Here is a 27,836-nt window from a genome sequence, read left to right on the forward strand (position 1 = left end):
AGGCACTCCTGCCCCTCCTAGCCAGCACGATATCAGCAGAGGCCTGGTGGGGAGCCAGAACTCCCATCCCTGACTGGCAATAACCAGGAACCCTCTCCACCTTGAGTGTCATTGATGGCCCAGTGGGATACTAGGACTTCCACCCCTACCTGGAAGTAACCAGGCAGTGCTCCCCTTTCCCTTGCCAGAATGGTGTCAAAGAAAACCAGCTAAAGCAGAAGGTTTAAACAAGAGCCAGAGTCTTATATGTCTAGGTTGCAATTAAAATCACTTACCACACCAAGGACCAGGAAGATCTCAACTCGAATGGAAGAAAATAAACAATAGATCCCAATACTAAAGTGACAGAAAAGTTAGAATTATCTGATAAAGATTTTAAAACAATCATTATAAAAATGCTTCCTTGAGCAATTACAAACACCACTGAAAAAGTAGAAAGGCTCAGGAAAGAAGTAGAAGATACAAAGAAAAATCAAATGTAAATTTTAGAACTGAAAAATACAATAACCAAAATAGAAAACTCAACAGCAGAATGTAGGGGACGGATGAAAGAATCTGTGAACTTGAAGACAGGACAATAGAAATTACCCAATCTAAATAACAGAGAGAAAATAAACTTAAACAAAACAAAACAAAATGAATACAGCCTCAAGGAACTCTGGGATTATACCAAAAGATCTAACATTGGTGTCCCAGCATGAAAGGAGAAAGTAGTTAGGGCTAAAAAAAGTACTCAAAGAAATGGCTGGAAAAAAAAAAAAATCCCCAATTTTGTAAAAGACATAAACCTACAGAGTCATAAAGTTGCATGAGTCTCCAAATAGTATAAACCCAAAGAAATCCATACTAAGACACAACATAGTCAAACTTTTAAAAACTAAAGTCAAAGAAAAAATCTTGGAAGCAGTGAGAGAAAAACAACGCCTTAACTATAATACAAATGACAGTGAATTTTGCATCAGAAACCATGGAGCTAGATGAAGGTGGCACATTTTTCAAGTGCTGAAAGTAAAGAACTGTCAACTCAGAAGTCTACATGTAGCAAAAATGTACCTTGGGAACAAAGAGGAAATCAAGACATCCTCAGATGAAGGAAAACTAAAAAATTTTACTGCCAGCAGACTCTCCCTAAAAGAGTGGCTATAGGAAGTTCTCCAAACAGAAAATACATAAAAAGAAGAAAATTTTGAACATCAGGCAGGAAGAAAGAAAAATGAAAAGAGAAATTGTACTTCTCCTCTTCAATTTTCTAAGTTATGTTTGATGGTTGATATGATCTTCTGTGGTTCTAAACGTATATAGAGGAAATCTTTAAGAAAATTATATTATAAATGGGGGAAGGTAAAGGAACATAAAGGGAGCTGAGATTTCTATGCTTCACTCAAAATGGTAAATGTCAACACAAGTAGACTGATTAGTTATGTATATATAAGGTTAGACCTTGAGGAACCATTAAAAAAACTATAAATAGAGATACACTCAAAATCACTATAGATAAGTAAAAATGGAATTATTAAAAATGTTCAAGTAACCCATAGGAAAGCAAGAAAAAAAAAAGAGAAACAAAAAACAGAATAAACAGAAAACAAAACAAAATAAGGTGGTAGGCTTAAGCTATAATATATCAATAATCACATTAAATGTATGTGTTCTAAATACACCATTAAGTCAGAGATTGGCAGAGTGGATTTAGAAAACATGACCCAACTATATGCTGTCTACAAGAAACTCACTTCAAATATAATGAGATAGCTAGGTTGAAAGTAAAAGGATGGAAAACATATATCATGCAAACATTAATCAAAAGAAAGAAGGACTAGCTGTATTAATATTAAATAAAGTAGACTCAGAGCAAAGAAAACTACCAGTGATGGACATTAAATAATGATAAAAGGGTCAGTCCACCAAGAAGACATAGCAATCCTAAATGTGTATGCACCAAACAACACAGCTGCAAAATCTGTGAAGGAAAAATTAATGTAACTGAAAGGAGAAATAGGCAAATCCACAATTATACTTAGAGATTTCAACAGACTTCTCTCAAAAATTAATAGAACACTAAACAGAAAATCAACAAAGATTTAGGAGAACTCAACAACACCATCAACCAGTAGGATCTAACTGACACTTATAGAAGACTCCATCCAATAATAGTACAATACACATTCTTTCTAAATGTTCATACACATATACCAAGATAGACCATATCCTGGACCATAGAACAAAATTCAACAAATTATTAAAAATTGAAATCATATAGAGTGTGTTCTCTAGCCACAATAAAATCAAACCAAGATAATGGGAAAACTTCCAAACACTTAGGAACTAAACAATATACTTTTAATTAATCCATGGGTTATAGAGGAAGTCTCAAGGAAGATTTAAGAATGCATTGAACTGAAGAAAATGAAAATATGACGTATCAAAATTTGTGGGACACAGAAAAAGCAGAACTGAGAGGGAAATTTATAGTACTGAATATTTACTTTAGAAAAGAGAAAATGTTTCAAATCAGTAATAAAAGCTCCCACTCCAACATTCATAGGCAAAAAAAAAAAAAAAAAAAAAAAAAAAATCCTTGATCTAAATTTCATACCTTTTACAAAATGAATTCAAAGTGGATCACAGACTTAAATATAAAATGTAAAACTATGGAACTTTTAGAAAAAAAAGATGAAAGCAAATAAAAAATTTTTTTAAAAAAGAAAAAGAAAATAGGAGTTAATCTTTGGGGATCCAGGGCTGGGTAAAAGGTCTTAAACTTGACATCAAAGCTTAAAAGGAAAAATTGATCAATTGGATTTCATCAAAATTAAAAACTTTTGCTCTGCGAAAGACCCTGCTAAGAGGTTGAAAAGACAAGATACAGACTAGGAGAAAATATTTGAAAACCACATATCTGATAAAGGACTAATATATAGGATATATAATGAGCTCTCAAAACTCAGCAGTAAACAACAACAAAACAGAAAGTGGGCAAAAATTATGAACTGACATTTTGCTGAGGATATATAGATAACAAATAAGCAAATGTAAAGTTGTTTAACACCATTAGTTGTTAGAGAAATGCAAATTAATGCTACAATGAGATATTACCACATATTTATCAAAATAGCTGAAACAAAAAAGTGACACTACCAAACACTGGTGAAGATTCAGAGAAACTCATACATTGCTAGCAGGAGTATTATTCAACAATCTAAAGGAACAAACTGTTAATACATGCAACAATTGGATGATTCTCCAGAGAACTACACTGAGTGAAAAATCCAATCCTGAACATACATATTTGTATGATTTTAATTAATTAATTAATTAATTAATTTTTGGTGGCTGGCTGGTATGGAGATCTGAACCCTTGATCTTGGTGTTACAACACCATGCTCCTGGCTCAAATCCCACCAGCCTATCATCCCAGAAGAAAGATGAGCCCTGTCTCCCAGTAGCTTCTGCTAAAGTCCTGGGATTGTATCTCCTGAGCCTGACTTGGGTCAGATGCCCACCCCTGAACCAATGACTATGACTGGAGGGAAGCAGCACTCTCATTGGCCAGGCCCAGGTCATGTGCTCACACTGAAAGGCTGGGGGTAGGGCCAGCCCCACACAAACCACATGGCTTGAGTAGGGGGGAGAAACAACCCATTTGCAGAATTGGGTGCTGTTACCAGAAAGAAAAATGGATGCTGGTCAAGCAAAACCAACATACCCATGGAGTCCCAGAAAAAGCCTGCATCTCCATTCTCTACCCTCATACTCTAAGTTCCCATCATGCTTGTACGGAGACATCCCAGATTGAACTAGTATCTTCAGCTTCATTGCTCAGGAGAGAGTATCTGATTGGACCAGCTTTTGTCAGATGTTCAGCTCTTGTCTGGTCACTTTTGAATAGAGGGGTGGGTCACATGCTGGACCTTTTGGTGGACAAGGAAGTTTTTTGATGGGCTAGGCTAACACCCCAAAACTATTTATTACAGATACTCAGCACTTCTGAAAGATCTAAAGTAGTTCTGTACCACGAAAGAATCAGAGGAATCTATTAATAGGTTTGGCATAAAAGGAAACAGGTGATTATTAAAGATTCATTTGAGAAAGGCTGAATCCTCAGATTTTCCCTTGCTTTCTTCTGGGGTGAACTGAGATTGAAAAGAAAGAGCAGCAGGTGCAGGAGGTGGGTGGTACTGACCATGGGGAATACAGGAGTGGCAATGGCCAGAGACCAGCTGGGTGGGCTGGCAGCAGTAGGGACCTGGAGCTGACAGGCAGTGCAGAGTTAGAACAGCAAAACTGATCCCTTGCTTTGGAGGAAAGCAGTTATAAAGGCCAAGATTGGGGGACAGAGACCCAGAAACCAGGCCAGGTATAACTGGAGCCAGGCAAGTAACCCCACTCCTGGTACTAAACATGAATGCACAGCATCAGACATATCTAGAACTGGAACTTGGCTAGCCAAGTGTCCTAGCTCCACCCCCTCCTTTCCCTTCCTTACAGATATGGATAGGACAGATTCTCCAGCTTTGGGCAAGGCTCAGCATACACATCAGGTGAGGGCAGCCAAGAGTCCCAGATGTAGAGGGAAAGTGTGAAGCAGAGAGCTAAGCAGGTTGTTATAACTTAGTTTCTCAGTGGGGAGAGCTTGCAAACCAAATCATATATGAGGGTACTTAAAAAAAGTTTGTGGAAAAATAGAATTGAAAGAAAATATGAATCTTTTGAAGTGCTCTCGTGGAAGTGGGTAATAGGAATGTTAATAATAGTCGTTATAATAATGATAGCTACCTTTCTTGAGTACCTACTATGTGCCAGACACTATTCTAAGATGGTTTTAATGGACCATCTCCTTTGATCCTTGCAAAAACACTGAGGTAATGTTATATTTATTAAAATGGATGTGAGGAATATGAGGCAGAGGAGTTAGGCATCTTGCCCAGGGTCACAAGTAATTTAACATTCATGAAACACAAGCTTTTAGGATAGAGGGTCCCTATTTCCTCCTTTATCATCAACTCCAACTTTTCTCCTCATGCATCCTCACTCCAGCATCCCAAACCTCCCATGGCTTGTGGAATGCTCCTGACTCTCATTCTTCCATGCCTTTATAACCACTATTCCCTTCTCCTGGAATGTCCTATCCCCTGGCCAATTCCCACTCATCTGGCCACACCCAGAATAAGCATTGCTCTGTTTTGGGTAATGTTCCCCGATACCAGCCCCCTTGGACTTGCTCTCTTTTTGCCTCCTGATAATGAATCCGTTCATCCACTCATCTATCCATTCATCCATCGGTGAGTGGATGAACACAGTCATGTCTGCATCACAATGTACAGATAATTCCCTGTCTCCCAGACCAGACTGTGAATGGGTCAGGAACCAAGTCTTATTCTTCTCCAAGGCAGTACCTGCTCAGGGTCTGGCCCAGAGGAGGCAGCCGTGCAGGGATGAATGAACATTTGGTGGGGGGAGGATTTCCTGCCCCCTGTCCACCCTCACCACGGCATCTCTCTCCTGATCTCTTGGCAGCCTCGCGTGGGGCTCCTTTACCTGCTGCATGGCAGCCTCTGTCACCACGCTCAACTCCTACACCAAGACGGTCATTGAGTTCCGGCACAAGCGCAAGGTCTTTGAGCAGGGCTACCGGGAGGAGCCGACCTTCATAGACCCTGAGGCCATCAAGTACTTCCGGGAGAGGTCAGTGCACATGGGGTTAACTCTGGCCCCCACTGGGAATCTGAAGCCCAAGTCCTGACTCAGTGGCCACAGGCCCTAGGCAAAAACTGTAGTGAGTGGTCTGATGGAGTGAGAGGTGTTCTGGGGGGCTGTAGGGTGGAGGGGGCAGGCTGGGTGAGGCAGAGTTTGGACCCCGCTGTGTTGGAATTTCTGGGACACTTTGGTATTTTATGGGCATGAGGTTGCCTTGGGCTTATGTGATCAGAGTGTGAGAAACCCAGAAGGGAATCAAGTGTTTGCCATTTGCCCTCATGATACTTAGAACCATGATAAAGAGGCTGAACCAAGGTTTCCTTCTTGAGCTCTGTCACAGCACTGAGTGAAAAGGGGACTCAGCAGTGGGACTGGTGATGGCTGCTGGAGGAGGATGGCTCCTCGAGGCTAGGGACTACATCTGATCACCTGAGTCTTCAGAGTCCATCTGGGAACAGAGGAGGTGACAATAAATGGTGGGCAGATGGATGAATGAGTAGATGGATAGATGGATGGATAGGTGAATGGATGGATGGATGAATGGATAGGTGGATGGATGGATGGGTGGGTGAATGGATGGATGGATAGATGGATGGATGGATGAACAGGTGAAAGAATGGATGGGTGGATGAATGAGTGGATGGATGGATAGGCGAACAGATGGATGAATGATTGGGTGGGTAAGTAGATAGGCAGAGGGATGGGTGAGTAGGTGGGTACATTAATGGATGGATGGATGGATGGATGGATGGATGGATGGATGGATGGATAGAGGGAGGGAGGGAAGGAGGGGTAAGTGGAAGGACAGACAGGCAGATGGCTCTCTGGATGGATGTCAGGATTTCAGAATCTGGAGAAACTCTTAGGCAGAACTCCTCCCAGACACCTTCTGATGGAGCCATTTAGAGCATCAGCAGCCTGAAACCTGGGATTTCTGCACCTTCCCTGCAGGGAGTGAGTTCAATGGTTTGCTGTATCCACCCCACTCTCTACTGCTGTCCTCCTGGCTCCATCCAGAGCCACTCCTATGGACAACTACCATGACCACTCCCCAGTTTAGTGCCAACCTCCAATCCATTAGCTGCTCTAGTCTCTTTTGGGCTGAGAGGGGGCTGCCTTTCTCAGCACATCCCACATCCCTAGAGCAGATGCATCTGTGTGTGTGGCAGGCTCACACCATCACACACTATGCTGCTCTCTGAGCTCCGTTGGTAGCAGCAGAGATGGACAGAGCTGCTCTGACTCATGTCCCAGCCATACTCCAGCTTGTCCTGCCTGGGCCCCTGTACCTGTAGCGCCCAAGAATAGCAGATCTGGGCCTGGGGTCCCCATGCTCCCAGCTTCTCCTCTTGAGAGAGAGAGAATGGTAGCCATAGGCCGGAGTCAACCATCATGACTGCCATTTGTGGTGGGCTAGCTTGTACTGGGCCCTGTGCCCCAGGCATTCATTTCATCCCCAAGACCTCTCTATGTAATTAGTACTATTAGTCTCATTTTACAGATAAGAAAAACAGAGGCTCAGAAGAGTTAAGATGCTTATGTAAGGTTGCACAGTGATGGAGGTGGAGTTGAGCTCCCGATTGAAGAAAGTCAGAGCTGGCAATGCCCACAAAGATCAGGCCACCCAGATGGAAGAGGTAGAGCCAGGATCAGACCTAGGCAGCCACTCGAGTCCACGCAGGTGCTGTGATGCCCTGGACAGACCTGCTTGGCACTCATGGTTCGCGTGCAGCTGGGGGCTTCTTGCTGCAAGTATGTGTGACTCTCAGTGTGAGGGCTGTCTCTGACCCTGGAGTCTGCTTTGTCCAACGTGTGGGGCTTACCAGAACGTGCAGGAGGCTGATGCTGTCTAGAGTTGGTGGATGAAGACCCCAGCTTCCCACCCTTGGGTGAGCCAGTGCTGGGCCAAGCTCTGTCCTGACCCCCCCCGCCCCCCGGGGTCTCCAGCGGGACTGAACTACAGGGGCGCTCTGCAGGAACCTGCCATTAACACCCCCTTACTGGCTCTTTCCCTTTCCTGTCTCCCTTCCTCTCTCCCCTGCCCATATGTCCTGGGATCACATCCCAAATAAACTGCCTGTCCCCAAATCCTTGTCACAGAGTTCACTTCTGGGGGAGCTGACACACAGGAATGCCTTGCAGAGGCAGGAACTGGAAGGGCCTCAGGGCCATGACAGTCAGAGTATGAGGAGGAAGAAAGACGCAGGAGGCTGGGGGCTGGCAGCCCGGAGGAGCTGGACTGTCCATGGGGCACAGGGGAGTGCTTCAGACAGAGGAGTGGCATGGTGGGCCATGGGGTCCCTATGGAGCCCCACTCTGACTGCTAAAGACGCCTCCCTCAGACTGGCACAGGCTTTCCTCTGCCACGTGGGCCTCCTTTCTGTCCCTGAACACTCCGAGCTCATCCACACCTCAGGGCCTTTGTACCTGCCTGAGCCACCTGGCTGGCTCACTTGGGCCTCAGCTCAGCTGTCACCTGTTCCATGAGGCTTTCCCTAGTCACTTGATCTAAATTTGCACACACACCCCCACCCTGTCCTGGTCACTCTTGGTCCCTTTACTGTTTCTTCATAGCACCTGCCACAACCTGACATTCCTTTATAAGTTTATTTGTTTGCCAGTTTGTAGAAAGTGAGCCCCGTGACAGAGGCCTTTGCTGTCTCGTCCCCACTGTATCCGAGCACCTGGAATTGTGCCGGGCACCTGATAGGGGCTCATTGGAGGCTTTTTGGTGATTGACTGGATTCCGTTCTTTGGAGCTCTTCAGGCCCTTTCAGCCCCAGTGACCCATCACCTCACTGATTCAGCGTCCTAGTGCCCCCATGCCGAAGTCCCAGGAGTAGTCAGTGGTGTCTGGGGAGGTCTGGCTAACCTGGCACCTGGGCTCACCTTGCCCAAGGCTGTGAAAGGTGGTAAGGTCCTGCACGACATGGGGTCCAGAGCAGGTATTCAGTACATGGCTATTGCAGGTACATATGCAGCCTGATGGCTGAGACTGCCCCATAACACTGTAGCCAGCTGTCACCTCAGCTATGGGAGATCTACCTTCTGGGGCATCTGAGGGTACAGCGCACCTTGTTTTGCTGAGGCAGAAGACAGGTCTCTCCGCGCCCCATCAGCGAGAAGCTGCTGTTTGCTGGTGCCCCAGTTCCAGCAGTCCCTCACAGCTCAGGGCCCAAGACGAACGCTTCCCAGCATATGCACAGAGGCATTTTGCACATTCATAACTTGAACATTATGCAGAGGTTCATCAAATTTTATTTCCTTTCCCCTCCAAGGAGAGCATTTCAGCTTAGCTGGGCTGTTTTTTTTTGTGTGTGTGTGTGTGTGTGTCTTCCCTACAAAGAGCTCAGAGCACATAGATCCATGCACAGGTTTGTTGGGTAGCTCAGCTCTTGCAGTGGCAAGCGTCTCTGAAACCACAGCCAGGGACATGAGGGAAGGAGGTCTATGGCCCCACTTGTCCCCGTTTCCTACTTGCCAGGGGGCAGCAGGTACTACAGAAAGGGCAGGAGTTTAGAGGCCCCCAGACCTAAGTGAGTTTTCCAGGTCTATCCCTTCACTGCTGTGTGACTGAGGGTAAGGCATTGAGTTTCTTTGGTCCGGTTTCCTATGACTCATCATGGGAGAGTCCAGAGCTCTCAGTGTCTCAGGAAGGCTCAAATTTGATAACCCACATGACATGCTGGATACAGTGCCTGGCACATGGCAGGCTTCGTGTGTGTGAGTTCCTATCTCTTCTTCTACAGATGTCCTTGCCAGACTCTTGCTTAGGACAGAGATGGCAATGGTGTTTTAGAGGTACTGCTAGTAATCATGTTATTGTGTCTTACCCTGCATCAGGCACTCACCTAAAAGCCTTAGGTGTGACTCAGTTCCTTTCTACAACAGCCCTATGAGGTATAGGTATTACAGTTGTCCCCATTTTACAGATGCAAATTGAGGCACAGAGAAGTGAAGTGAAGCCACTCCAAGGTCACACAGCTGTTAAGTGCCAGAGCAGGGAGTTGAACCCAGGCCACAGTCAGTCACTGTGCTGTGCAGCCTCTCAGGCTTGGTCAGTTCAGTAGCCTCTGCCCAGCACTGACGTGGGACCTGGGCACCTGGGGGTGGTGAGGGAGTCCCACGGCTGAGCAGCTCACAGTGTGAGGGCAGGTGAGCTGGTGATTGGGGGTCTGAGATGATGCATGCCAACGGACAGGGCGCATGGTCTCCCTGCTCCCCCACTCCTATTAGCGGGAGAGGTATATGTGTGTCCCACCTCATCCATGCCCCTCATGCTGTCCTCCTGGGGACTGGGGACAAGGTGGTGATCTATGGGGGCTGGTGGACAGGAAGGGCTTGAACTGCACCACCCCTACCCCTACTCCCACACAGGTCCTGTTGGGTTTTTCTCTGCAAGAGCCTTTTGCAGGTCTGAGGCATGGTTGGGCACATCCTAAATGGTTCTCAGGGCTTTTGCAATGTGGGCGTGTGCGGAAGAAAGGTGTGTGCGTGTGCCGTGCATGTGTGTGTGCCCGTGTGCGCGTGCTCACGTGGAGGGGCCAGTATGCACATGTGCTGGGTTTGGGGGGAGAGAGAGCCTACACCCCCTCACCCCGAGCAGCCTCACCTGTCCCAGCTCTGAGAAACCTCTGGAATTAAACCCTCCCAGTGTCACCCTGCCTGTTGTCCCCAAGGAGGGTGTCTTAATAGGGCCTCTCGAGGGGAGGGCCCGGAAGCTGCTGAATGAGAGGTAAATATTTGCAGATCGGGGCTTTCTTGAATACTTAATGTTCATATCTGGCTTAACAATGTGTGGAAGAAAATGAGACCTGTTGGATTGGACTCCGGAGGGAATTTAGCCGACAAACATCCCGCCTCACTGGGGAAGCGGCAGCGTGGGGGCGAGCAGAGGCCCCAGAGCTTCCTGGCAGGGCTGCTCCCGCTCCTCCCGGCTGCCTCCTTTTCCCCCGCTCTCCCTGCACCTCTCTCTGCAGCACTGAGGACTCTCTGAAATGACTTATCTATTTACTTGTTTGTTTATGTCTGCCTCCTTCCCACGTGCACTCCCCGAGAGCAGGCCGCTTTTCTTTCTTGGTTTCCACTCCGTCCCCAGCACCTAGAACCACCGAGGCTCAATAAGTTATAGGATTAATTATTAGTAATAATTAATTATATCGTTAAGTATTGTAGAAAGTTATACAGTGCTTCCTGTTGCAGGCACGGTTCTAGTGCCTGGCCTGTTCAGGCATTTAGCCCTTGTGGATAACATGAAGAAATAGACAGGGTTGGAATTAACTCAGCAATTTACTAGCTGTGAATCTCCAGGTAAGTTTCTTCATCTTTCAGAGCTTCGGTTTTCCTGGCTGGAAAATGAGCCGATGTCTACCTCTCAGTTTTGTGGTGAAGATTATGTGAGATGATGCGATTAAGTTTCTGACCCAAAGCTAGGGGTCCCCTCTCCCTTACCCCTCTCCCTCCCAGAGGCCTACAGGGCAAATAAGACATATTTCCTGCCTAAGAAAGGGGCATATAGCACCTTGCAAACTGGCAGCCCTCAGAGAATCCTGTGTGAAGATATACTTTGTCTGGCTTCCATGGTGGTTTTAAAATTCTTAAATTGTGGCTGAGTTTTAAAAATCAGGAGATTTCATGCTAAAAAATCAAGGTTTTTGGTTTCTCATGAAAAAGCAGAGGATCTGGCCACACTGGGCCTGTGTTTCTGCAGGGCAGTGATGGGCTGAGGCGTTTGAGTTTGCAGCCCCCCCTGCTCACAGTTTATTGAGCCCGGCATAGTGCTGTGGGTGACCCGACGGGGTCTCCTGGAGGTGACTCCAGGCAGGAGGTGTCAGTCCCGCCCCAGTGGGAGGTAGAGGATAGAAAAGGCTTCACAGAAGAGACCCTTGAGCCAAATGTTTTACGACCTGTGAAGCATTTACCAGACAGATCAGCAGTGGGTGAGGGAGGGTATTTCAGATGCAGGAAACAGCATGAGCAAGAGCCGGGAGGGGTGGTGTGTGATGTGAGAGTAAGTAATGAATGGGAGTTGAGCCTGGGTCTCTGCTTTCTCTGGTCCTCCCACACTGTTTGGGGTAGGGGACTGGTGGTAGCAGCTATTTGACTCTCACTGGAATCAATTTACCTCCCAAGTAGAGAAAAGATGGAGTAGAAACTGTCCTAAAGCCCTGTCCTTGATGCCAGCGCTCACGGGGCTCTGCGGTCGACACAGAGCAGCCAGACCCTGGATCTGGGGGAGACTGTGTGTGAATATAAGTCATTTCTGCACAGCGAGGGGACCGACCTCAGCCCTTCCACCCCGGCTCTTCACACAGATCAGGGACAGGCTTGGGGTGAGCACTTTGGCCCCACGGCCCACCAGCTGCCGTTTTCTCTCTCTCCTGTCTGTCGTGGGGGAACTTTGCGAAGAGCTTCTGCCCACGACCTCGCCTCCCACTCATGGCACAACCCACTCCAACCTGGCTCCCACCCCTCACTCCATGGGACAGTCCCCAGCGGCTGACACTGTGCACGCTGCCTCGTGAACTGCTTTCCCTCAGCTCCCCCGAGCCCCTCTCCAACTCCTGGGTTCCTTGCAGGGCTGTCCCCTCTCTCCTCCAGTCTGTGAACTGCTGGTGCTGCTGGATCCAGCTCTAGCTCTCTTCCCTTCTCATCCGATGTCATCTTCAGGGGCTGAGTGGCCAAGGACTCCCACGATCTGAGTCCCCTCTACCCGCTCAATGCCATATCCAGTTGTCCCCTTGGTGTTTCCACTCTGGAGTCTCAAAGTCACCTCACATCAACACACCCAAGACTCATCATGATATTCACCCCCAAACCCAGTTCTATTTGGCGTCTCTCTCTGTAAGTGGCCCTGCTTGTGCAACCCAGAAATCTGCAAGTCCTGATGGGCCCCCTTTATCCTCACCACCCCCATGTCTGTTCGTCACAAGCCCAGCGATTCTCCCCACAGTTCATCCTCTTCTCTCTGTCTCCCCTCCCATTGTCCTAGTCCAAGGCTGCACCAGCACTTACCTGGGGGAATCCGGCAGTCTCCTGTGTGGTCTGTGCACATCCATTTTTGCCTCCTCGAATCTGTTCTCCCCAGCAGCCTGAATGCTGCTTCAATATGCCAATGTATCAGAGTAACTGCCCCCATCTTTCCGTCTGAAACACTGGAGTGACTTCCCATGGCCTCCAGGACAAAGACCCCATTCCTAGCAGTAACTTCTGAACCTCGCTGGACCCCTGCAGCTCCCCAGCCAGGTCATTCCCCTGCCTCTGCAGCTCTCTGTTGCAGCGCTCCCCAACATTTCCCCAGTGTCCCCCTGGCCACACTGAGCAGCCTCATGCCTTGGGCGTCTCCACCTCGGTGACTCTGCTCCTCTGTTCTCTCTCCTCTTCTGAGACAAAACAAATCTAGAGGTTTTCACATCATCAGTGGGGCCCTTGAGACTGGAGGAACCCCTTAGAGGCTGTCCAAGGTGGGGATGGGGGCTTGGAGTAGGGGTGCTGCAAATGCTAGTGATTATTTGTATTTGCAAGTAATAATTTTTAACCCATGCAATTCTAAAAATAATCTCAAGGTGTTAATATCTGGAAGTCTTGTTCTAATATCCAGTATTAAAGAAGCAGGAGACAAAACCATAAACTAGCCAGAGATACTGCGCCAGGGCATTGACGCTGTGGATAGCTTTAACTTCTCTGTTGTTTTCCAAATGTTTTGTATTATGATTATATTACTCAAAAAATGGAAAAAGAAAAAAAAAAGATTCTTTAAAAAATCTCATTTATTTTCCCCTGTCTAGGAATGGCCCTTTTGACATGATGCTATGGAATCATAATTTTACTACCTGTGGTCATTTATTTGCCAAAATTCCTTTTAATTCCATTCTTCATTCCATTTTAAATTGATCATTTAAAACTCAACATGTTCTTTGTCCTCTGTGACAGCTTCTTAGCTGTTTAACCTCTGAGACTGTTTGAGCACAGCTCCATCTCACTCACGGTTTTCCCTGCTTGAATATTACTTCTTGGCAACACCTTGTGCTTTGTCGCTCTTTGTTGGGGATCCTTTGAAATCGCTGTTTATTCTAGAGAGGATCATTGTGCCCAGAAATTAGAGGTGGCACCGGCAGGAGATTGCAGGGCCCTCGCACAGTCACACAATTAGATCACTGACCAACACCATTCTGCAAAGAAGGCAGCAAGCACAGGACAGTCTTTGAAGTGGAAAATGATCGAAGGATGGGGAGGAACATCTGGAAGGAACATCTGGGAGGAATGTCCTCTCCCTGAACTCCCGCTTTTTCTCCCAAACATCAGCCAGCCGGAGGAAGATTGAGAGGTGGGAGACTCTCATGCCCAACCTTCTCTATAGCTTGCTCCTTGATGGTGTCCATTTGTCACCAGGACTATGGCGAGGGGACTGGAGTCCTGGGCTTCATGGAGCCCCACACACCTCCAAAGCCTGGCTCCTCAAGTGGGATCTAGGCCCAACTGCATTGGCTTCACCTGGGAGCCTGTGAGACATGCAGAATCTCAGGCCCTGCTCCAGACCCGCTGAACCAAAATGTGCATTTTAACAAACTCCTCAGGTGATATCTGGGCACCTTGAAGTTTGGCAAGTGCTGTGCTGGAGGACACAGCAGATACAGCCCTGGTCATGGGGTCAGCAGGGGCATGTGGTCTGCAGAGGACACTGGAGAAAGAAGGGTCCTACAGATCAGAGCTACTCAAAGTGTGGTCCCTGGACTGATGCTTATTTGCAAATGTCCTCGAAGATATAAGGGCAGAAATTGAGATAAGCGTTTGGAAACTTTCATATTATGTCGACATTGCTGGGATACCCAGGCTTGCCTTTTGTATGTACTTTTTTCCATTTCATTTTTATTAATTACCAAAGAATTGGTACAAGGTAAATTGAAAATTAAGGTGAAAAAAACCTAGCCCTTTATAACAGGTGGATAGTTTGGGAAGCACAGTGTACAGATTGTCAGTTCAGGCAGTGGCTGGAGATTCGGGAAACAGAGCTACCCTGGGGCCAGGGAGAGACAGGCTGGCTTTGATGATGGCACAGATGGGGCCACATGGGGTGGAGAATGTGCAGGAATGGGAGCACTGTGTGGGAGAGACCCTGGGGCGCCTGGCACCCACCCCACATAGCAGAGATAAGGCCTGGTGGGTGCCCTGCCCATGCCCCTGGCTGCCCTGGAATTAATTAGGCCTGCAGGTGCTGCAAGACCTCCTGAAGAGACCTCGGTCTGGCCCACCCTGAAGCCCCCCTCAGTGTCCTCCAAGGCTCCCAGCTCCCATGACTTGCCTGCATCCTTCTCTTCTCTCTGAAAGCGCAAGCACCCGGCCTCAGCTTCCAGGTGGGTTATTGGGGCAGTGACTGTGTGATGGTGCAGTCATCCCAGATAGCTGCTGGCACTTCTGCTGCAGTTCTGGGTGGTCCCAGCCCCACTTTCCACTAAGACCTCACAATGCAGGTGCATCTGGGGGGTCCTGATTGCAAGTCTCCTGCTTGACGGGAGTCTGCAGAGGTCCAGGGACCCATACACCGGAGTTCAAGTCCCAGCCCTGCCCTGCCACTAGCCTGCTGCAGGGGTGGAGCCCATCCGGACTGGCTTGCGAGAGCCGACTGTGCAAATCTCTCCCTGGATCCCTGTTCAGGGATGTCACCATGGTAGCTTCAAGTCAGTCACGGTGAGAGTAATTACTCCAGGGATGTCATCAACAGTGCGAATTGGGCTCTTTTTTCTATTGTAGTCTGAGGCATGAGCATTGACCACACACCACTAAACTTTGGGCAAGTTGTGAATCTCTCTTAGCTTTAATTCTCACATCTGTAAAATGGGACAGATGCTGGTAATGTCTGAGCAGGTGCCTCTGTTATTGTCATCTTTCCATAGGACTCATTCCCTTTTCTGGGCACCACAGCACCAAATCAGACTCATCTTCTGTTCTGAATCTCTGTGTCCCCAATTTGGAGAGACTCTACAACTTCTGAGGCAGATGCTTGTGCTGTGACCTCCTGTGGGTTCTGTCCGCCTTGAATCTAGAGGTTTTTGATACTTCGAAGTCTTTTCTCTGCTTCTTTGGAAATCTCCCTTTCCTGAGGTACCAGCAGCGACAGGTGTAAATGACGGAAGGGAAGAAAGGGGCCTGTTGTTGGGAGGGTCTGGTTAATATGTTCAAGTAATGTCGTCCATGCTTGGAGCTGTGAGGCAGAGCTGGACGTGGAGCCACAGAGCGACAGAACCATCGAGGCCCCAGCGGTGAGGATGGTGACGATGACAATAGTAATGACAGCTATGACAAGGGTGGTCATAATAGCAAGTGCTGAGCCATGTTCTCCAGACTCTAAACAGACTGAGCTTTACATTTATTATTTTGTTTAATCCTCGCAGCAACCCTAAGAGGTAGGTACGTTATATACCCATGTATCAGATGAGGAAATCAAGATTTGGGGAGGATAAGGGACGTGTCCGGGCTCCAGTGGTTGGTAAGTGGTGGAGCCCCCACTCTAATCCCTCACAGAGGAGGAGCCCGAGACCCAGAGGAGGGATGTGACCCACTGGGGCACTGTCACTCCTGACTCCCGTTCTGAACCTGTCACACCAAGCACCCCCATTATCTCTTCAAGGCACTTATTTAGATTTGTGGGTAATTTCTTACACCACCATTAAAAAAAAAAAAAGCGAACCATATTCAGAAGCACACACTATTTCCTGCAGGAAATTACAGCTCAAATCAAAGGGAGTTGTCATTTGCTGTTGACATTGGCTGTTGCTCCTTTGCAACGTGGAGCTCTGCATCCCTGATGGCCGGCTGCCTCCCGTGTGGCTGTTCTTGGCTCCGGACTGTTTTCCCTCATTTCCTTGGCCACCTCCTACCCTCTTTCTCGCTTCCTTCCTTTCTTGCATTGCTTGAGATGCTTCGTGCCTAGCACCGCGCTCGACGCTGAGGCTGCAAGTAGAGCATGAGTCAACTCCATCCTTCTTCTCCCTGAGTTGAAAATGCATTGGGGAAGACAGACTATTAAGCAAGTTTTAAAATAGCAGTAGCTGAAATGTTCTGAGCCCTTACTCTGTGCCAGGTCCTGGGCTTCCGTACTTACCACAGCCAGGGAGGCAGCAGTGATGGTCTTTACTGTCATGACTTCTACTACCACTATCAGGCCCATTGTGCCCATAAGGAAACTGGGACTTACAGCAGCCTGTGAGTCCCACAGGGTCATGCTGCCCGAGAGTGGCAGGGCTGAGCTCGGCCACGATGCCTCCTCTCTCCAGGGCCCAAGGTCCCATCGTGCCCAAAGCCTCCCTTTTCCTCTGTGTGTCTCCTGCCAGGGAGCCCTGCTATTGGGGACCTTTGGCCCTGGAGGAGGCTGCAGAAGAGAGGCCCCACCACTGTCAAGCCTTAGCCATGCCCCGGACAGCTGCCAAGACCCTGCAGACCCTACAGATCTGGCATTTTCATTGTTGAATCATGGAGAGGACTGAGTTTGTGCAAGGAAACCAGCTCTTTCTAAAATGGCAACACAGTATCATAGAAAGACGGGCAGAGGTGGCTTGGAGCTCAACTCCCTGTCTGGGAAGTGGAGCAGGTCCTGTGTTCTCATGATGCAGCTCAAGCGTCACCTCCCAAGCAGCCTCTGTTGGTCCCTGCACCAGTGAATCTCAACCCTGGCTGCACATTACAGCTGCCTGGAGTGATTTAAAGCTCCCTTGGTGACTTCAATGGGCAACCACTTTCAGAAGCGCTGGGCACCACCAGGGGTTAATATGCCACCTCCTGCATGCCAATCCCGCCCACCACCTGCCATTGTAAACAAAGATCTACAAACAGCCAGGCCCATCTGTGTGGTATTGTCTGCGCTGCTTTCACACGGCAAAGGCAGAGTCATCATGACAGAGACCATCTGGCTTCAAAGCCTCAAAGAGTTACTTCCCAGACCTTTATAGACAAAGATCGCCAACCCCTGGACTAGACAGTTATTCACTCTGCCAACCTCCTTAACATACTTCTAGCTCCAAACTTTAGCACATGAAGCCATAATTATTTGTCTATGTGTAAGACAGGCTTGAGCTCCAAGGGCAGGGGACTCTCTGCACAAGGCCTGGCCCACACAGTTGCTCACTGATTGGTGGGTGTGATATGATTTGTTAGCTGTGAACTTGGGGCTTCTCTCTTTAGACTCCAGCCCCTTTGCTTACTGGGCCCCACTTCCCAGGACTGAGCTCCCAGCAGAGACCAAGGAGGCAGCCAGCATGAGGCTTGATGGAGGAGGTGAATCTCAATATAGAAGGTGGGAGAATTGGGAGCTTGGGGCAGATCAAGGAATAGGTTCAAGGTTAAGGCTGTGAAATGCAGGAAGATGTGGGAACTCTTTACATAGTAGGACTGGCATCTGCTGACCCAAAGGCGCCGGATATGTCTGGGCAGGTGGCACGCAGGCGAGGATGGGGCTCAGTTAGCTGTTCTAGCCTCCCATCCAATGTTTGAATCCTATTACAGCTTCATGATACTCCAGTCTTGAGTACCTCAGGTGATGGGGAACTCACCGCCTGACTAGACAGACATGCACCATTATTTGGAAGAGTGAAAAAATTAGAAAACAGCCAAATGTCTATCAATACAGTATTGAATGTTAGTTATTTTTTCATATATAACTAGGAGAAAAAAGATGAGTGAGATCTAGGTGTACTCATATGGAAAGATGTTGGAAATTGCTCGGTAAGTGGAAAAAGAAAACTCAGGTTATAAAACAGTATGTTTAATTGGAGGCTATTTATGTATGAAAAGAGTATTAGTCCTGCAAAGATAAACACCACACTACTAATAGTGATGGTCCCACTACTTGGAGATGTGATTATAGGAGACTTTTGCTTTCTCTATGGTGTTGAAATTTTTGTTTTTCGAACAAGCTTATGTTACCAAGAAAATAACAAAGAATTAAGAGACAAAAAGTAAAGAGGACATCCTCCCTTATATTGAACTAAAATTTGCCTTCCTATAGCATCAACAAACAGGCCTTTGTTTTGTCATCTGGGGCCACCCAGGCCATAGAAGATATTTGTAAACAGAAACTGTGTCCAGAGTTTGTTCCCAGGGAAGCACAGGCCTGGCCCCTTGGTTCAGACGGCATGGACAGTACTTGGGTGGTTATTCGATGCCTGTCATTTTCTAACTCATGGGCGTGTTTGTCTTCCCTGCTAGGCGGGAAGCTCTCAGAGGGCAGACTATGAAATCGACCGTTCTGTTCTATGTACAGCATCTGGTGCAAACCACACAGAGTAGGTCCTTAGGAAGTTCCTGGTGAATAAGTGAATGAGTGAATGAATGAATGATCTCAGGGAATCAAAAAGATCAATGCTTGTCATTCCCCTTGTCTCCTCATCCAGCCCCAAGCTTCTGGCTGAGCAACTAGGAGTAAGAGGTTGTGATATTATGGTATATGTACTTACTGGTTTCTGTCCACGGTTCCTGGCTCCCCAAGGCAGGACTCTGATCTTCTTCTACGTTTCTGTCTGTCTTAGAGCTGGCCCTCACCCTGTGGGATCTGATGCTATCTCCAGGTAAATAGTATCAGGACTGAGTTAAATTAGAGGATGCCCAGCTGGCGTTCGCTACAGAATTGGTTGTTTGCTGTTGGTGGAGAAACCCCCACACATGTGATGTCAGAGTGTGTTGTGAGAATATAGTGGAAGAAATAAACTGAGTTTAGTTTAAACCGAGTGATGGAAGAATCAGAGGACAGAGATGGGGCAGGGGCTTTGGAAAGGACTGAGACGCGCTTGTGTGAGAGAAGAGAGGACAGCAGAGGAAAGAGAGGGCGGGAGAAGGAAGGGGAGATGCCCTGTCGGGGCCCTTGAGAGCGTTTGGGAAAACACTGAAATGAGGCACGAGGTGAGAAGGGTTTCAGGATAGCTGCAAGGCAGGCGAAAGGCAGAGAGGAACAGAGGAAAGATGTCAGATGTGTGGCCGTAGGTATAAGATGGAATAACCTTCCGTGTTCTTCAGAAGGGACAATAACGACTGGAATTGTTCTGTTGTGGGGGGACTAGATTGTGTTTCTGTAAATGTGATGCACATTTGGACTGGGCTGTGTGGAGCTCTGGAATTTATTTGGGTTACAAATGGAGGTGCAGTGAGGGAACAAGGCGCCCCACGCTCTGGCCCAGCCATCCGTGCGGTGGGGGGAGGCTGCCGACGTGGGGCTGTGTCACGGCGCACTGCCTCCTCTCTGCAGGTCCTGCCACCCCATGGAGACTGCCCCCTCTGGGGCTGCGGTGACCCTGAGATGCCAGAGGAGACAGAAACGCCACCTGAGAAACTCTGGCGGTTGTTGGTGGGAGAGAGCTCTGTGCCAGAGGTCGGAAGGCCAGGGCTTTATTTGTATGTAGAATTGTCTTTAGAAAGTGTTATAATTTAGTGAAGAAATGTTCTGTAGCTAATAAAAGTTCATTGCCCCCAAATCAGAAAATAGGGTTGAGCAAAAAGAAGGCTTCAGATTTAATCACCTGCATTTTTGTGAGGTAGGGATGATTACTACTAACCTTTTGGTACATGTTCTGCCAAATAATTTTTGTGCATATCAGTATATAATTTTTTAAAACAAATCAAACTGTACACATTCTTTTGTAATACACCATTTGCACGTAGGTTCATCTTTTTGTGAGAACAACAGGTTTGCATCCCTATCCTGCCTCTAAATGATTAGCCGTGTGGCACTGGGTTGGTCACATCACCTCCAAACACCTCAGTTTCCTCATCAATAAAATGGGAGTAATGACGCCCATCTCACAGGGTTGTGGAAAGATCCCATGCACGGCGGGAGGAAAGTCACTTTGGGGAATGTTCTCCGAGAAACGGGGGGTGGGCTGCATATGTTTAGGTCCTGGGTCTCTGCCCGCTCATCCTGCTCGCTCTTATGCAGGTTTTTGGGTTTTGCTTTTTTCTTTCCAGGATCGAGAAGGGGGATGGGATTGAGGAGGAAGACCTTCGCTTAGACTGCCGCCACGAGAGATACCCGACCCGTAAGTGGCTTCATCTGCCTGCTGCCATCGGAGTACGAGGACCCCCTGGAGATGAGCCAGGCCAGCCTCCCCTTGCACCCCTACGTCTCCCACAGACACGCCACTGATGGGGAAACTGAGGCTGGTGTCTCAGCGTGGCAAATCCTCTGCATGCAGCAGCCGTAGCCCTCATGGTGGTGTTGAAATGCTCAAAAAGGAAGAGGGAAGCTGGCGTGGGAAGCCGCAGCCCATGTGCAGGCTGCCTTAGCCATTGGCCCAAGGGAGAACAGTTCTGGGCAGAATGAGTTAAGTCAGGGAGGGGACAGTGGACAAGATTTGTTTGAGCCGTGGATGCTCTTGACAGCTAGAACGCATTGACTTCATATGTCTCACTGTGGGGGACATCATAAGACAGAATCTAGGGCATCCATTAGGAAAACAAATGTTGGGGCCAGAAAGCAGAGGGGGGGGGTGAAAGGAGAGAAAGGACCTTGCTGAAGATAGCAAAGGAAAGAGTCCATGGAAGATTAAGGTGAAACGGTCAAATCTCAGCTGTGCCTGCTAAATGCCCACCAGGCGTTCCCTGCCCATCCCACCCTGCACTGAGGGCTTTTCATGCCTGAGCTCATATTCTTCTGCCCCAACCCCCACTGCCAGGACTGCTATCTACATTTTGCAGAGGAGGAAATTAAGGCTCAGAGAGGTGGAGTAACTTGCCTGAGGTCACACAGCGTAGTTGGTACATGGCAGAGGAGTTACAGCAGACACTGTCCATGCCCTGTGTGTATCTCCCAGACCTGTTAGGAAGCCCCAGTGACTTCCATCTGTATGTGCATCTCTGTGCCTGGGGGCCTCCCTACCGCCTCCAACCAAAGGCTGAAGTGCTGGGGAAGTTGGTGTGCAGACACCCCAGTTCCCTCGTCCCAGGGTGGGATCCCCTGAGTGGGCGTTTTGCAGTTTCCCCGCAGGATGAAGAGTCAGTGGTGATCGGATGGCGGACACCTTCCTGCCTTCCCTGTGCCACGTTCCTCTCTCTGCCGCGTTTCCCTGCACCTCCTTAATCATCCACACTCAAATTCTTATCTCACAGTCCCCTCCGGGGAATCCAAACTAAGACAGCAGAGATTTAAGCGGAGGTCTGTCTGCCTCCAAGTCCCATGATCATGGAAACCGAAGGAGAAACGCCGTGCTGGGGGGAGGAGGCGGCAGCCAGCCCAGGAGCTTGGGAGCAGGCCTGGCTGGAGAGGAGAGGGCATCTTCCCTCTGAGGGAAGGGGCCTCCTGTGGGAGGCATCGGCCCAGGAAGGTGGCCAAATTCCAGTTCCCTGCTTGAGGAACAGGGGTGGCACTGAAGTGGCTGCCGGGCTCACACATCCTGGTTTCATGCCAGTGAGGGCTTCTTAGAGGAAGGAGTCAGGAGCCAGGGGATGGAGGTGGCTGCGGACATCCTGCCTCAGGGTAACAGAATCCGAGGGGGGTTCGGGAAGTGCCCAGTAGGGATAAGGGCTGAGAACCCTGGCATGTTCTGGAACTTTATCAGCTCCCCTGTTTGGGACTAATAAAGGCTCCCTGCAGGGTGGACAGAAGCCCCGGAGCTTGTCTCAGGGGGATCTGGGCACTGGGTGGGGGAAAAGGTCAGACCTCTGAGGCCTGAGAATGGAAACAGTCAAGGGGAGCCAGTCTGGCCCCACAAGCAAGCCCTGGAATCAAGTGACAGCACCTGGGGTCAGGGGAAACTGCAAACGCCCTCACCGCAGCCCTGGCAGCCAGCTGACCTCCCACGCAGCGTTTCCTCATGGAAGTCGTCAGACGCACAGGATAGGTCCACCGCCCATGGGCGATTCCACCTTTCGTCCCCTCAACAAGTATTGATTGAGCACCTGCTGTATGCCTGCCCTGTGCTAGGTCCTGGGGGGAGAATCAGTGAGTGGCCTCCTGTGAGAACAAGACAATCTCAGGTGCAGACGGTGCTCCGGGCATGACAAGGAGGAAATGGGGAGGCTACATTAGAGTCACCTCTCTGCGGAGCCACTGGAGCTGGGACGTCAAGGCTAGGAAGGAATCAGCGCGCAGACAGCCTTCCAGGCAGAGGCCTGGGCGTGCGGAGTCCGGAAGCAGGAAGGAGCGTACAGCGTCCGTGCGACAGCCACGGGGCCAGCGGGGCCAGGGCAGGAGGGGCAGCGGGAGAGCGGGGCATGGGCTGGAGAGTGAGGTGAGGGCACCTTGGGAGGAGGTCGCTGTGCCGGGGGCAGAAGGGGCTGAGTCTGCAGTGGGGCCCGGGCATTTTAAGCAGGGAAGAGACATGCCCAGATGACCTGTCTCTCTCATCTATCTGTCTGTCAGTCATCTATCTGTACCTATCATCTGTATCTATCCATCACCTATACCTATCATCTGCATCTATCTATCTGTCATCTCTCTGTTGGTGTACATATCTCTGCAATGTGGGAAAAGTTACAGAAGGAAGCAGGAGGAGAGGCCAGAAGACCAGCTTGGGACCTCGGAGAGTCACAGAACTTTTACTGTGGAGTCATTCCTGGGAGACACTGTGGTGGCCCAAACTGGCAACGGAGATAAAACTGGAGGGATTCAAGAACTCTTTGCTGGGAGAATTTTCAGTGTCTTAGTTTGGGTTCCCCTGGGAGCAGACCCCCGAGACGGGGCTTCAACAGCAAGCACTTTATTTAGGTGATGGCAGCAAACACAAGCAGGAGCAGGGAAGGGGGATGGCCAGTGACCGGCAAGTGTCCAGCCAGTCACCACTGTGGGCCCCACTGGGGGACTCGGGCAACCAGCATGGAGCTCTGAGTCATCCCACAGATAGGACAGGAACTCTCCTGGGTCATGGTTTGAGGGCTGCTGGGGGTGGCGGTGGGGGTGCATGAGTTCTCTGGCACTTCTGGCCCAGGCCATGGGCAGAGGGCATGGGGCCTGTGGAGAAAGCCCTCCTTGTGCAGTTGGGGTCGGCAGTGTGTGCTGCCATGGGGTGGGGTAAAGGAGCCCCACAGCATCAGCTTGGAGTGATTCGAGTGAGGCATTGGGGTTGGGGGGAGGAACGTGGGATGCTGGGATACGCATGGAATTTCTGCTGGAGCAGTCCAGGGTGTGGGGGCGTTGATGGAAGGATCTGGGAGGGAGCGTTTGTGAAGCACCATGATGCCTTGTCTGTGTGGTGTTTGAGAGGCTCATGGGCACATCCTGGAGGCAGCTGGGTAGATGGAGGGGAGCTTAAAAGGGCAGCAGGATGGGATGGGAATTAGGATAGCTGAACCCGAGGGACTCATGGAATTATCGGGAACAGTGTGGGGTGCGGGGGGGAGACAGTAAAGCAACCCCAGGGGCTCAGGGGGGCCGTAGAAGCTGGTGGGGAAGGGGCTGTGAAAAGCTGTCAGCTACCCCTAGAGTTTTTCAAATCCTGGCTTCTCTGGAAAGAAAAGATCCTCACATCCCACAACCCTTCTGCCATGTGTGCCTTTTATCAGGCCACCCAGCATCAGCAGGCAGGGCCATCTCTTCCAGGGGCCAACAGAAGTGCTAGGGACTCCCATGTCCCCATCTGTTGTCAGAGCTGAAGGAGGGAGCTAGGAATGGGGGCAGGAATGCTAGCATGAAGGATCCCGTTGCTTCAGTTACCCTAAAGTAGGCTGCTTCTGAGACTGTCCAGAAGCCATTTATTTGTTCATTTAACAAATCTCTACTAAAGAGGCTTCTCTGAATTTTGGAGACACGGAGATGAATAAGGCATGTTACTGGACCTGGCGAGCTCCCAGTCCCACTGAGGAGACAGCCCCAAGCCACAGCTGTGTTGTGTGGCCAGGGCAGTAACGGGATCAGGGCATGTACCGGGATGACAGAGGGTGGTACCTCCTCCAGCTCAGGCGAAGGTGGGGCAGGAGAGGGAGGGAGGGGAAGGGTCTTAGCAAAGGGTGATCCAACTTGGTAGGAACTCAACAGCCGTAGTGATGATTATGAAAGCAGCCGACCAGAAGGACTCAGTCCCACCAGCTGTGGTCATAATATCTCACCCTTCCTTGTTGTATATGTTCTGAGGACATTGCACTCATCCACTCATTTAATCCTAAGTACAGCCCCATTTTACAGACAGGGAAATTGAGGCCCAGGGAGGTTAAGACTGTGGCTTACCCAACATTGCACAGCTGAGCTGGGATTTGAACCCTGCCAGTCTGGGGTGAGCTGCCCTGTGTCAGTCAGTGGGTGCACTGCCAGGTCCCCAGCAGGGTGCTGAGCATGGGGGCCGGCCTCAGAACTCACAGACCTTGGGGTCTGGAGGAGCAGCTGGTCAGATGGACTAGGAAAATGATACCATTACCAGAATTTGGCCTCTTAGCTGCTGGTGGATTTTTGGTGAAGAAAATATTTTGGAAAGGCCTGGACAAGTTTGCAATATTTCTTCAAGGAGCAGCTGCTTGATCTTGCGATGGGGCTGACTTGTCGGCAGGAGGGACGGGGGAGGAGGGCTGTCGGGAGCCCGCATTATTAAACACTTACGTGTGTGGGTCTGTGCTGAGCGCCTCCTGCCTTCTCATTTGATGGCTGATCCACCCTGAGAAGCAGGGATCCTTCTTCTCATGTAGATGGAGAAACTGAGGAGCTGAAAGGCACATCAACTCAGATTGGCATTTAGATCTTTCCCCTCACCCTGGGATTGAGGCCACTCCTGCTTGGGGTGGGGTGGCGGCAGGCCCCTGACCTTATCTCCTCCTACTCTCCCTCTGTATTAGTCCATTTCTGCTGCTTATAACAAAATACCCAGAACTGGGTGATTTATAAAGAAAAGAAATTTATTGCTTGCAGTTTCAGAGGCTGAGAAGTCCACAGTCCAGGGAACACAGCTGGTGAAGGCCTTGGTGGAGACTAGGGGTCTCAAATGGCAGAAACGGAGGAGCAGAGAGAGATTCACCTCTCATGCACTCTCCTTTTAAAGCCCTCAGAACCACGCCCCTGACCACCATTATTAATCCATTCACTAAGGCACGGTCCTACAATCCAATCACCTCTTCAAGGCCCTGCCTTTCATTACCATAACAGGATTTCCCACACTTAACAGTTACAGTGGGAATTAAGCTTCTAATTTATGAACTTCGGGGACACAATTCAATCAATCCACACCATTCCGCCTCTGGCCCCCAAAGTTCATGTCCTTCTCACAGGTAAATACATTCGTTTTGTCCCCAAGGTCTTGTTTCAAGTCAAAAGTCCAAAGTTCAAAGTCCCGTCTGTGAATTCAAAACAAGTTATCTACTTCCAAGATACAATGGTGGAACAAGCATAGGGTACATATTCCCACTCAAAAAGGGAGAAATAGGCCAAAAGAAAGGGGTAAAATGTCCCAAACAAGTCTGAAACCTATCAGGGCAGGCATTAAATCTCAAAGCTGGAGAAACATGTACCTTGACTCCATGTTCGACCTCCTCGGCATGACAGTGTGGGGGTTGGGTCACCAAGTCCTTAGGCAGCTCTGCTCCTATGGCTTTCCTGGTCGCAGGTGATGCCTTAGCTCTCACAAGCTGGCAATGCACGCTGGTAGTTCCACAGGTCTGGGGTCTCCATGGTGGTCCTGCTCTCACAGCTCCACTAAACATGGCACTGATGAGGTTTCTCTTCTGCAACTCCGACCCCACATTTCTGCTCAGCATTGTTCTAATGAAGACTCTTTGTGGTGACTCTGGCCTGTGACAGATCTCTTTCTGGGCCGCCAGGCTTTTCCATACATCCTTTGAAATTGGAGTGGAGGCTCCCAAGCCTTCCCAGCTCTGGCATTCTGCAAGCTTGCAGACCTAACAACACGTGGAAGCTGCCAAGCCTTCTGGCTTGTATTTTCCAAAGCTACAGGTCCAGCCACACCTCAGGCCAATTTAGCCACTGCTGGCGCAGCCAAAGCAGCTGGGGTGCTGGTACTGGAAGCAGTTTCCTGAGGTGGTCCTGGGCAGCAAGCCCATGGAAGGCACCTCAGGCCTGTTCCCCAAGACCATTGCTTCTCCCTAAACCTTTGGGCCTGAAATGGAAGGGTGGGCCCCAGAGGCTTCTGCAATGCCTTCAGGGCCTTTTCCTCTTCTCTTGACAATCCCTTTCTTTTGTACAAATCTTAGCACCATTGCATTTTTCTCCTGAAAATGCTCTCCGCTTCTCTACCACATGGCTGGGCTGAAAATTCTGGCTTTATGTCATGCCTTTGCTGCCATAACTCAGTGTAGGCTGCTGCAAGTAGCCATGCAGCTTCCTGAATACTTTGCTGCTTAGAAATTTCTTCTACCAAATACTCTGGGTCAGCACCTGGAAGTTCCACATTCTGTAAAACTTCTGGGCATGAACAGAATGCAGCCACATTCCCTGCCAGTTCATAGCAAGGGTGATCTTTGCCCCAGTGTCTAGTAAGTCCGTTCTCATTTACATCTAAGATCTTCTCAGAATGGCCTTTACTGTCTGTATTTCTATCTGCATTCTGCTTGCCACCATGTAACTAGTCTCTCAGACATCCCAACCTTTCCCTGGTTTTCTTGTCCTCTAAACTCCCACTAGCAACTAGGCTTTTTCTAGACTATTCCTCCAAATTCCTCCAGCCTTTGCCCATTACCCAGTTCCAAAGCAACTTTCACATTTTCAGGTATTTGTTGTAAGCAACACCCTACTTCTCTGGTACTGATTTTCTGTATTAGTCTGTTTCTGTTGCTTATAACAAAATACCCAGAACTGGGTGATTTATAAAGAAAACAAAATTTGCTGCTTACAGTTTCAAATGCTGGGAAGTCCAAAGTCCAGGGAACATATTTGGTGAAGGCCTTGGTGGTGGGGACAGTGACCCAGGAGTCTCGCATGGCAGAAAATGGCAGAGCAGAGAGAGACTAACCTCTCATGTGCTCTCCTTTTAAAACCACGTCCCTGACCACCTTTTTTTTTTTTTTTTTTTTTTGTCTTTTTCATGACCGGCACTCAGCCAGTGAGCACACCGGCCGTTCCTATATAGGATCTGAAACCGCGGCGGGAGCGTCGCTGCGCTCCCAGCACCGCACTCTCCCGAGTGCGCCACGGGGTCGGCCTGCTGACCACCATTTTTAATCCATTCACTAGAGCACCATCCTACAATGTAATCACCTGTTCAAGGCCACACCTTTCAATGACC

At 49.1% G+C, this 27,836-nt stretch overlaps 1 protein-coding gene across 3 annotated transcripts in view; it reads left to right on the plus strand.

The window, feature by feature from the left end:
• The window catches only part of GSG1L (GSG1 like), a 216,854-nt gene that overhangs the window by 181,087 nt on the left and 7,931 nt on the right, over positions 1 to 27,836 (plus strand). For all 3 annotated transcript variants that reach the window (XM_063101198.1, XM_063101200.1, XM_063101199.1), the window contains 2 exons: positions 5,518 to 5,685; positions 20,647 to 20,717. In XM_063101198.1, coding sequence (XP_062957268.1) covers positions 5,518 to 5,685; positions 20,647 to 20,717 — 239 coding nt within the window. The remainder of the gene's footprint in view (positions 1 to 5,517; positions 5,686 to 20,646; positions 20,718 to 27,836) is intronic.

The sequence above is a fragment of the Cynocephalus volans genome, chromosome 6 (genome assembly GCF_027409185.1).
Source record: "Cynocephalus volans isolate mCynVol1 chromosome 6, mCynVol1.pri, whole genome shotgun sequence".
In the NCBI taxonomy this organism is placed as follows: domain Eukaryota; kingdom Metazoa; phylum Chordata; class Mammalia; order Dermoptera; family Cynocephalidae; genus Cynocephalus; species Cynocephalus volans.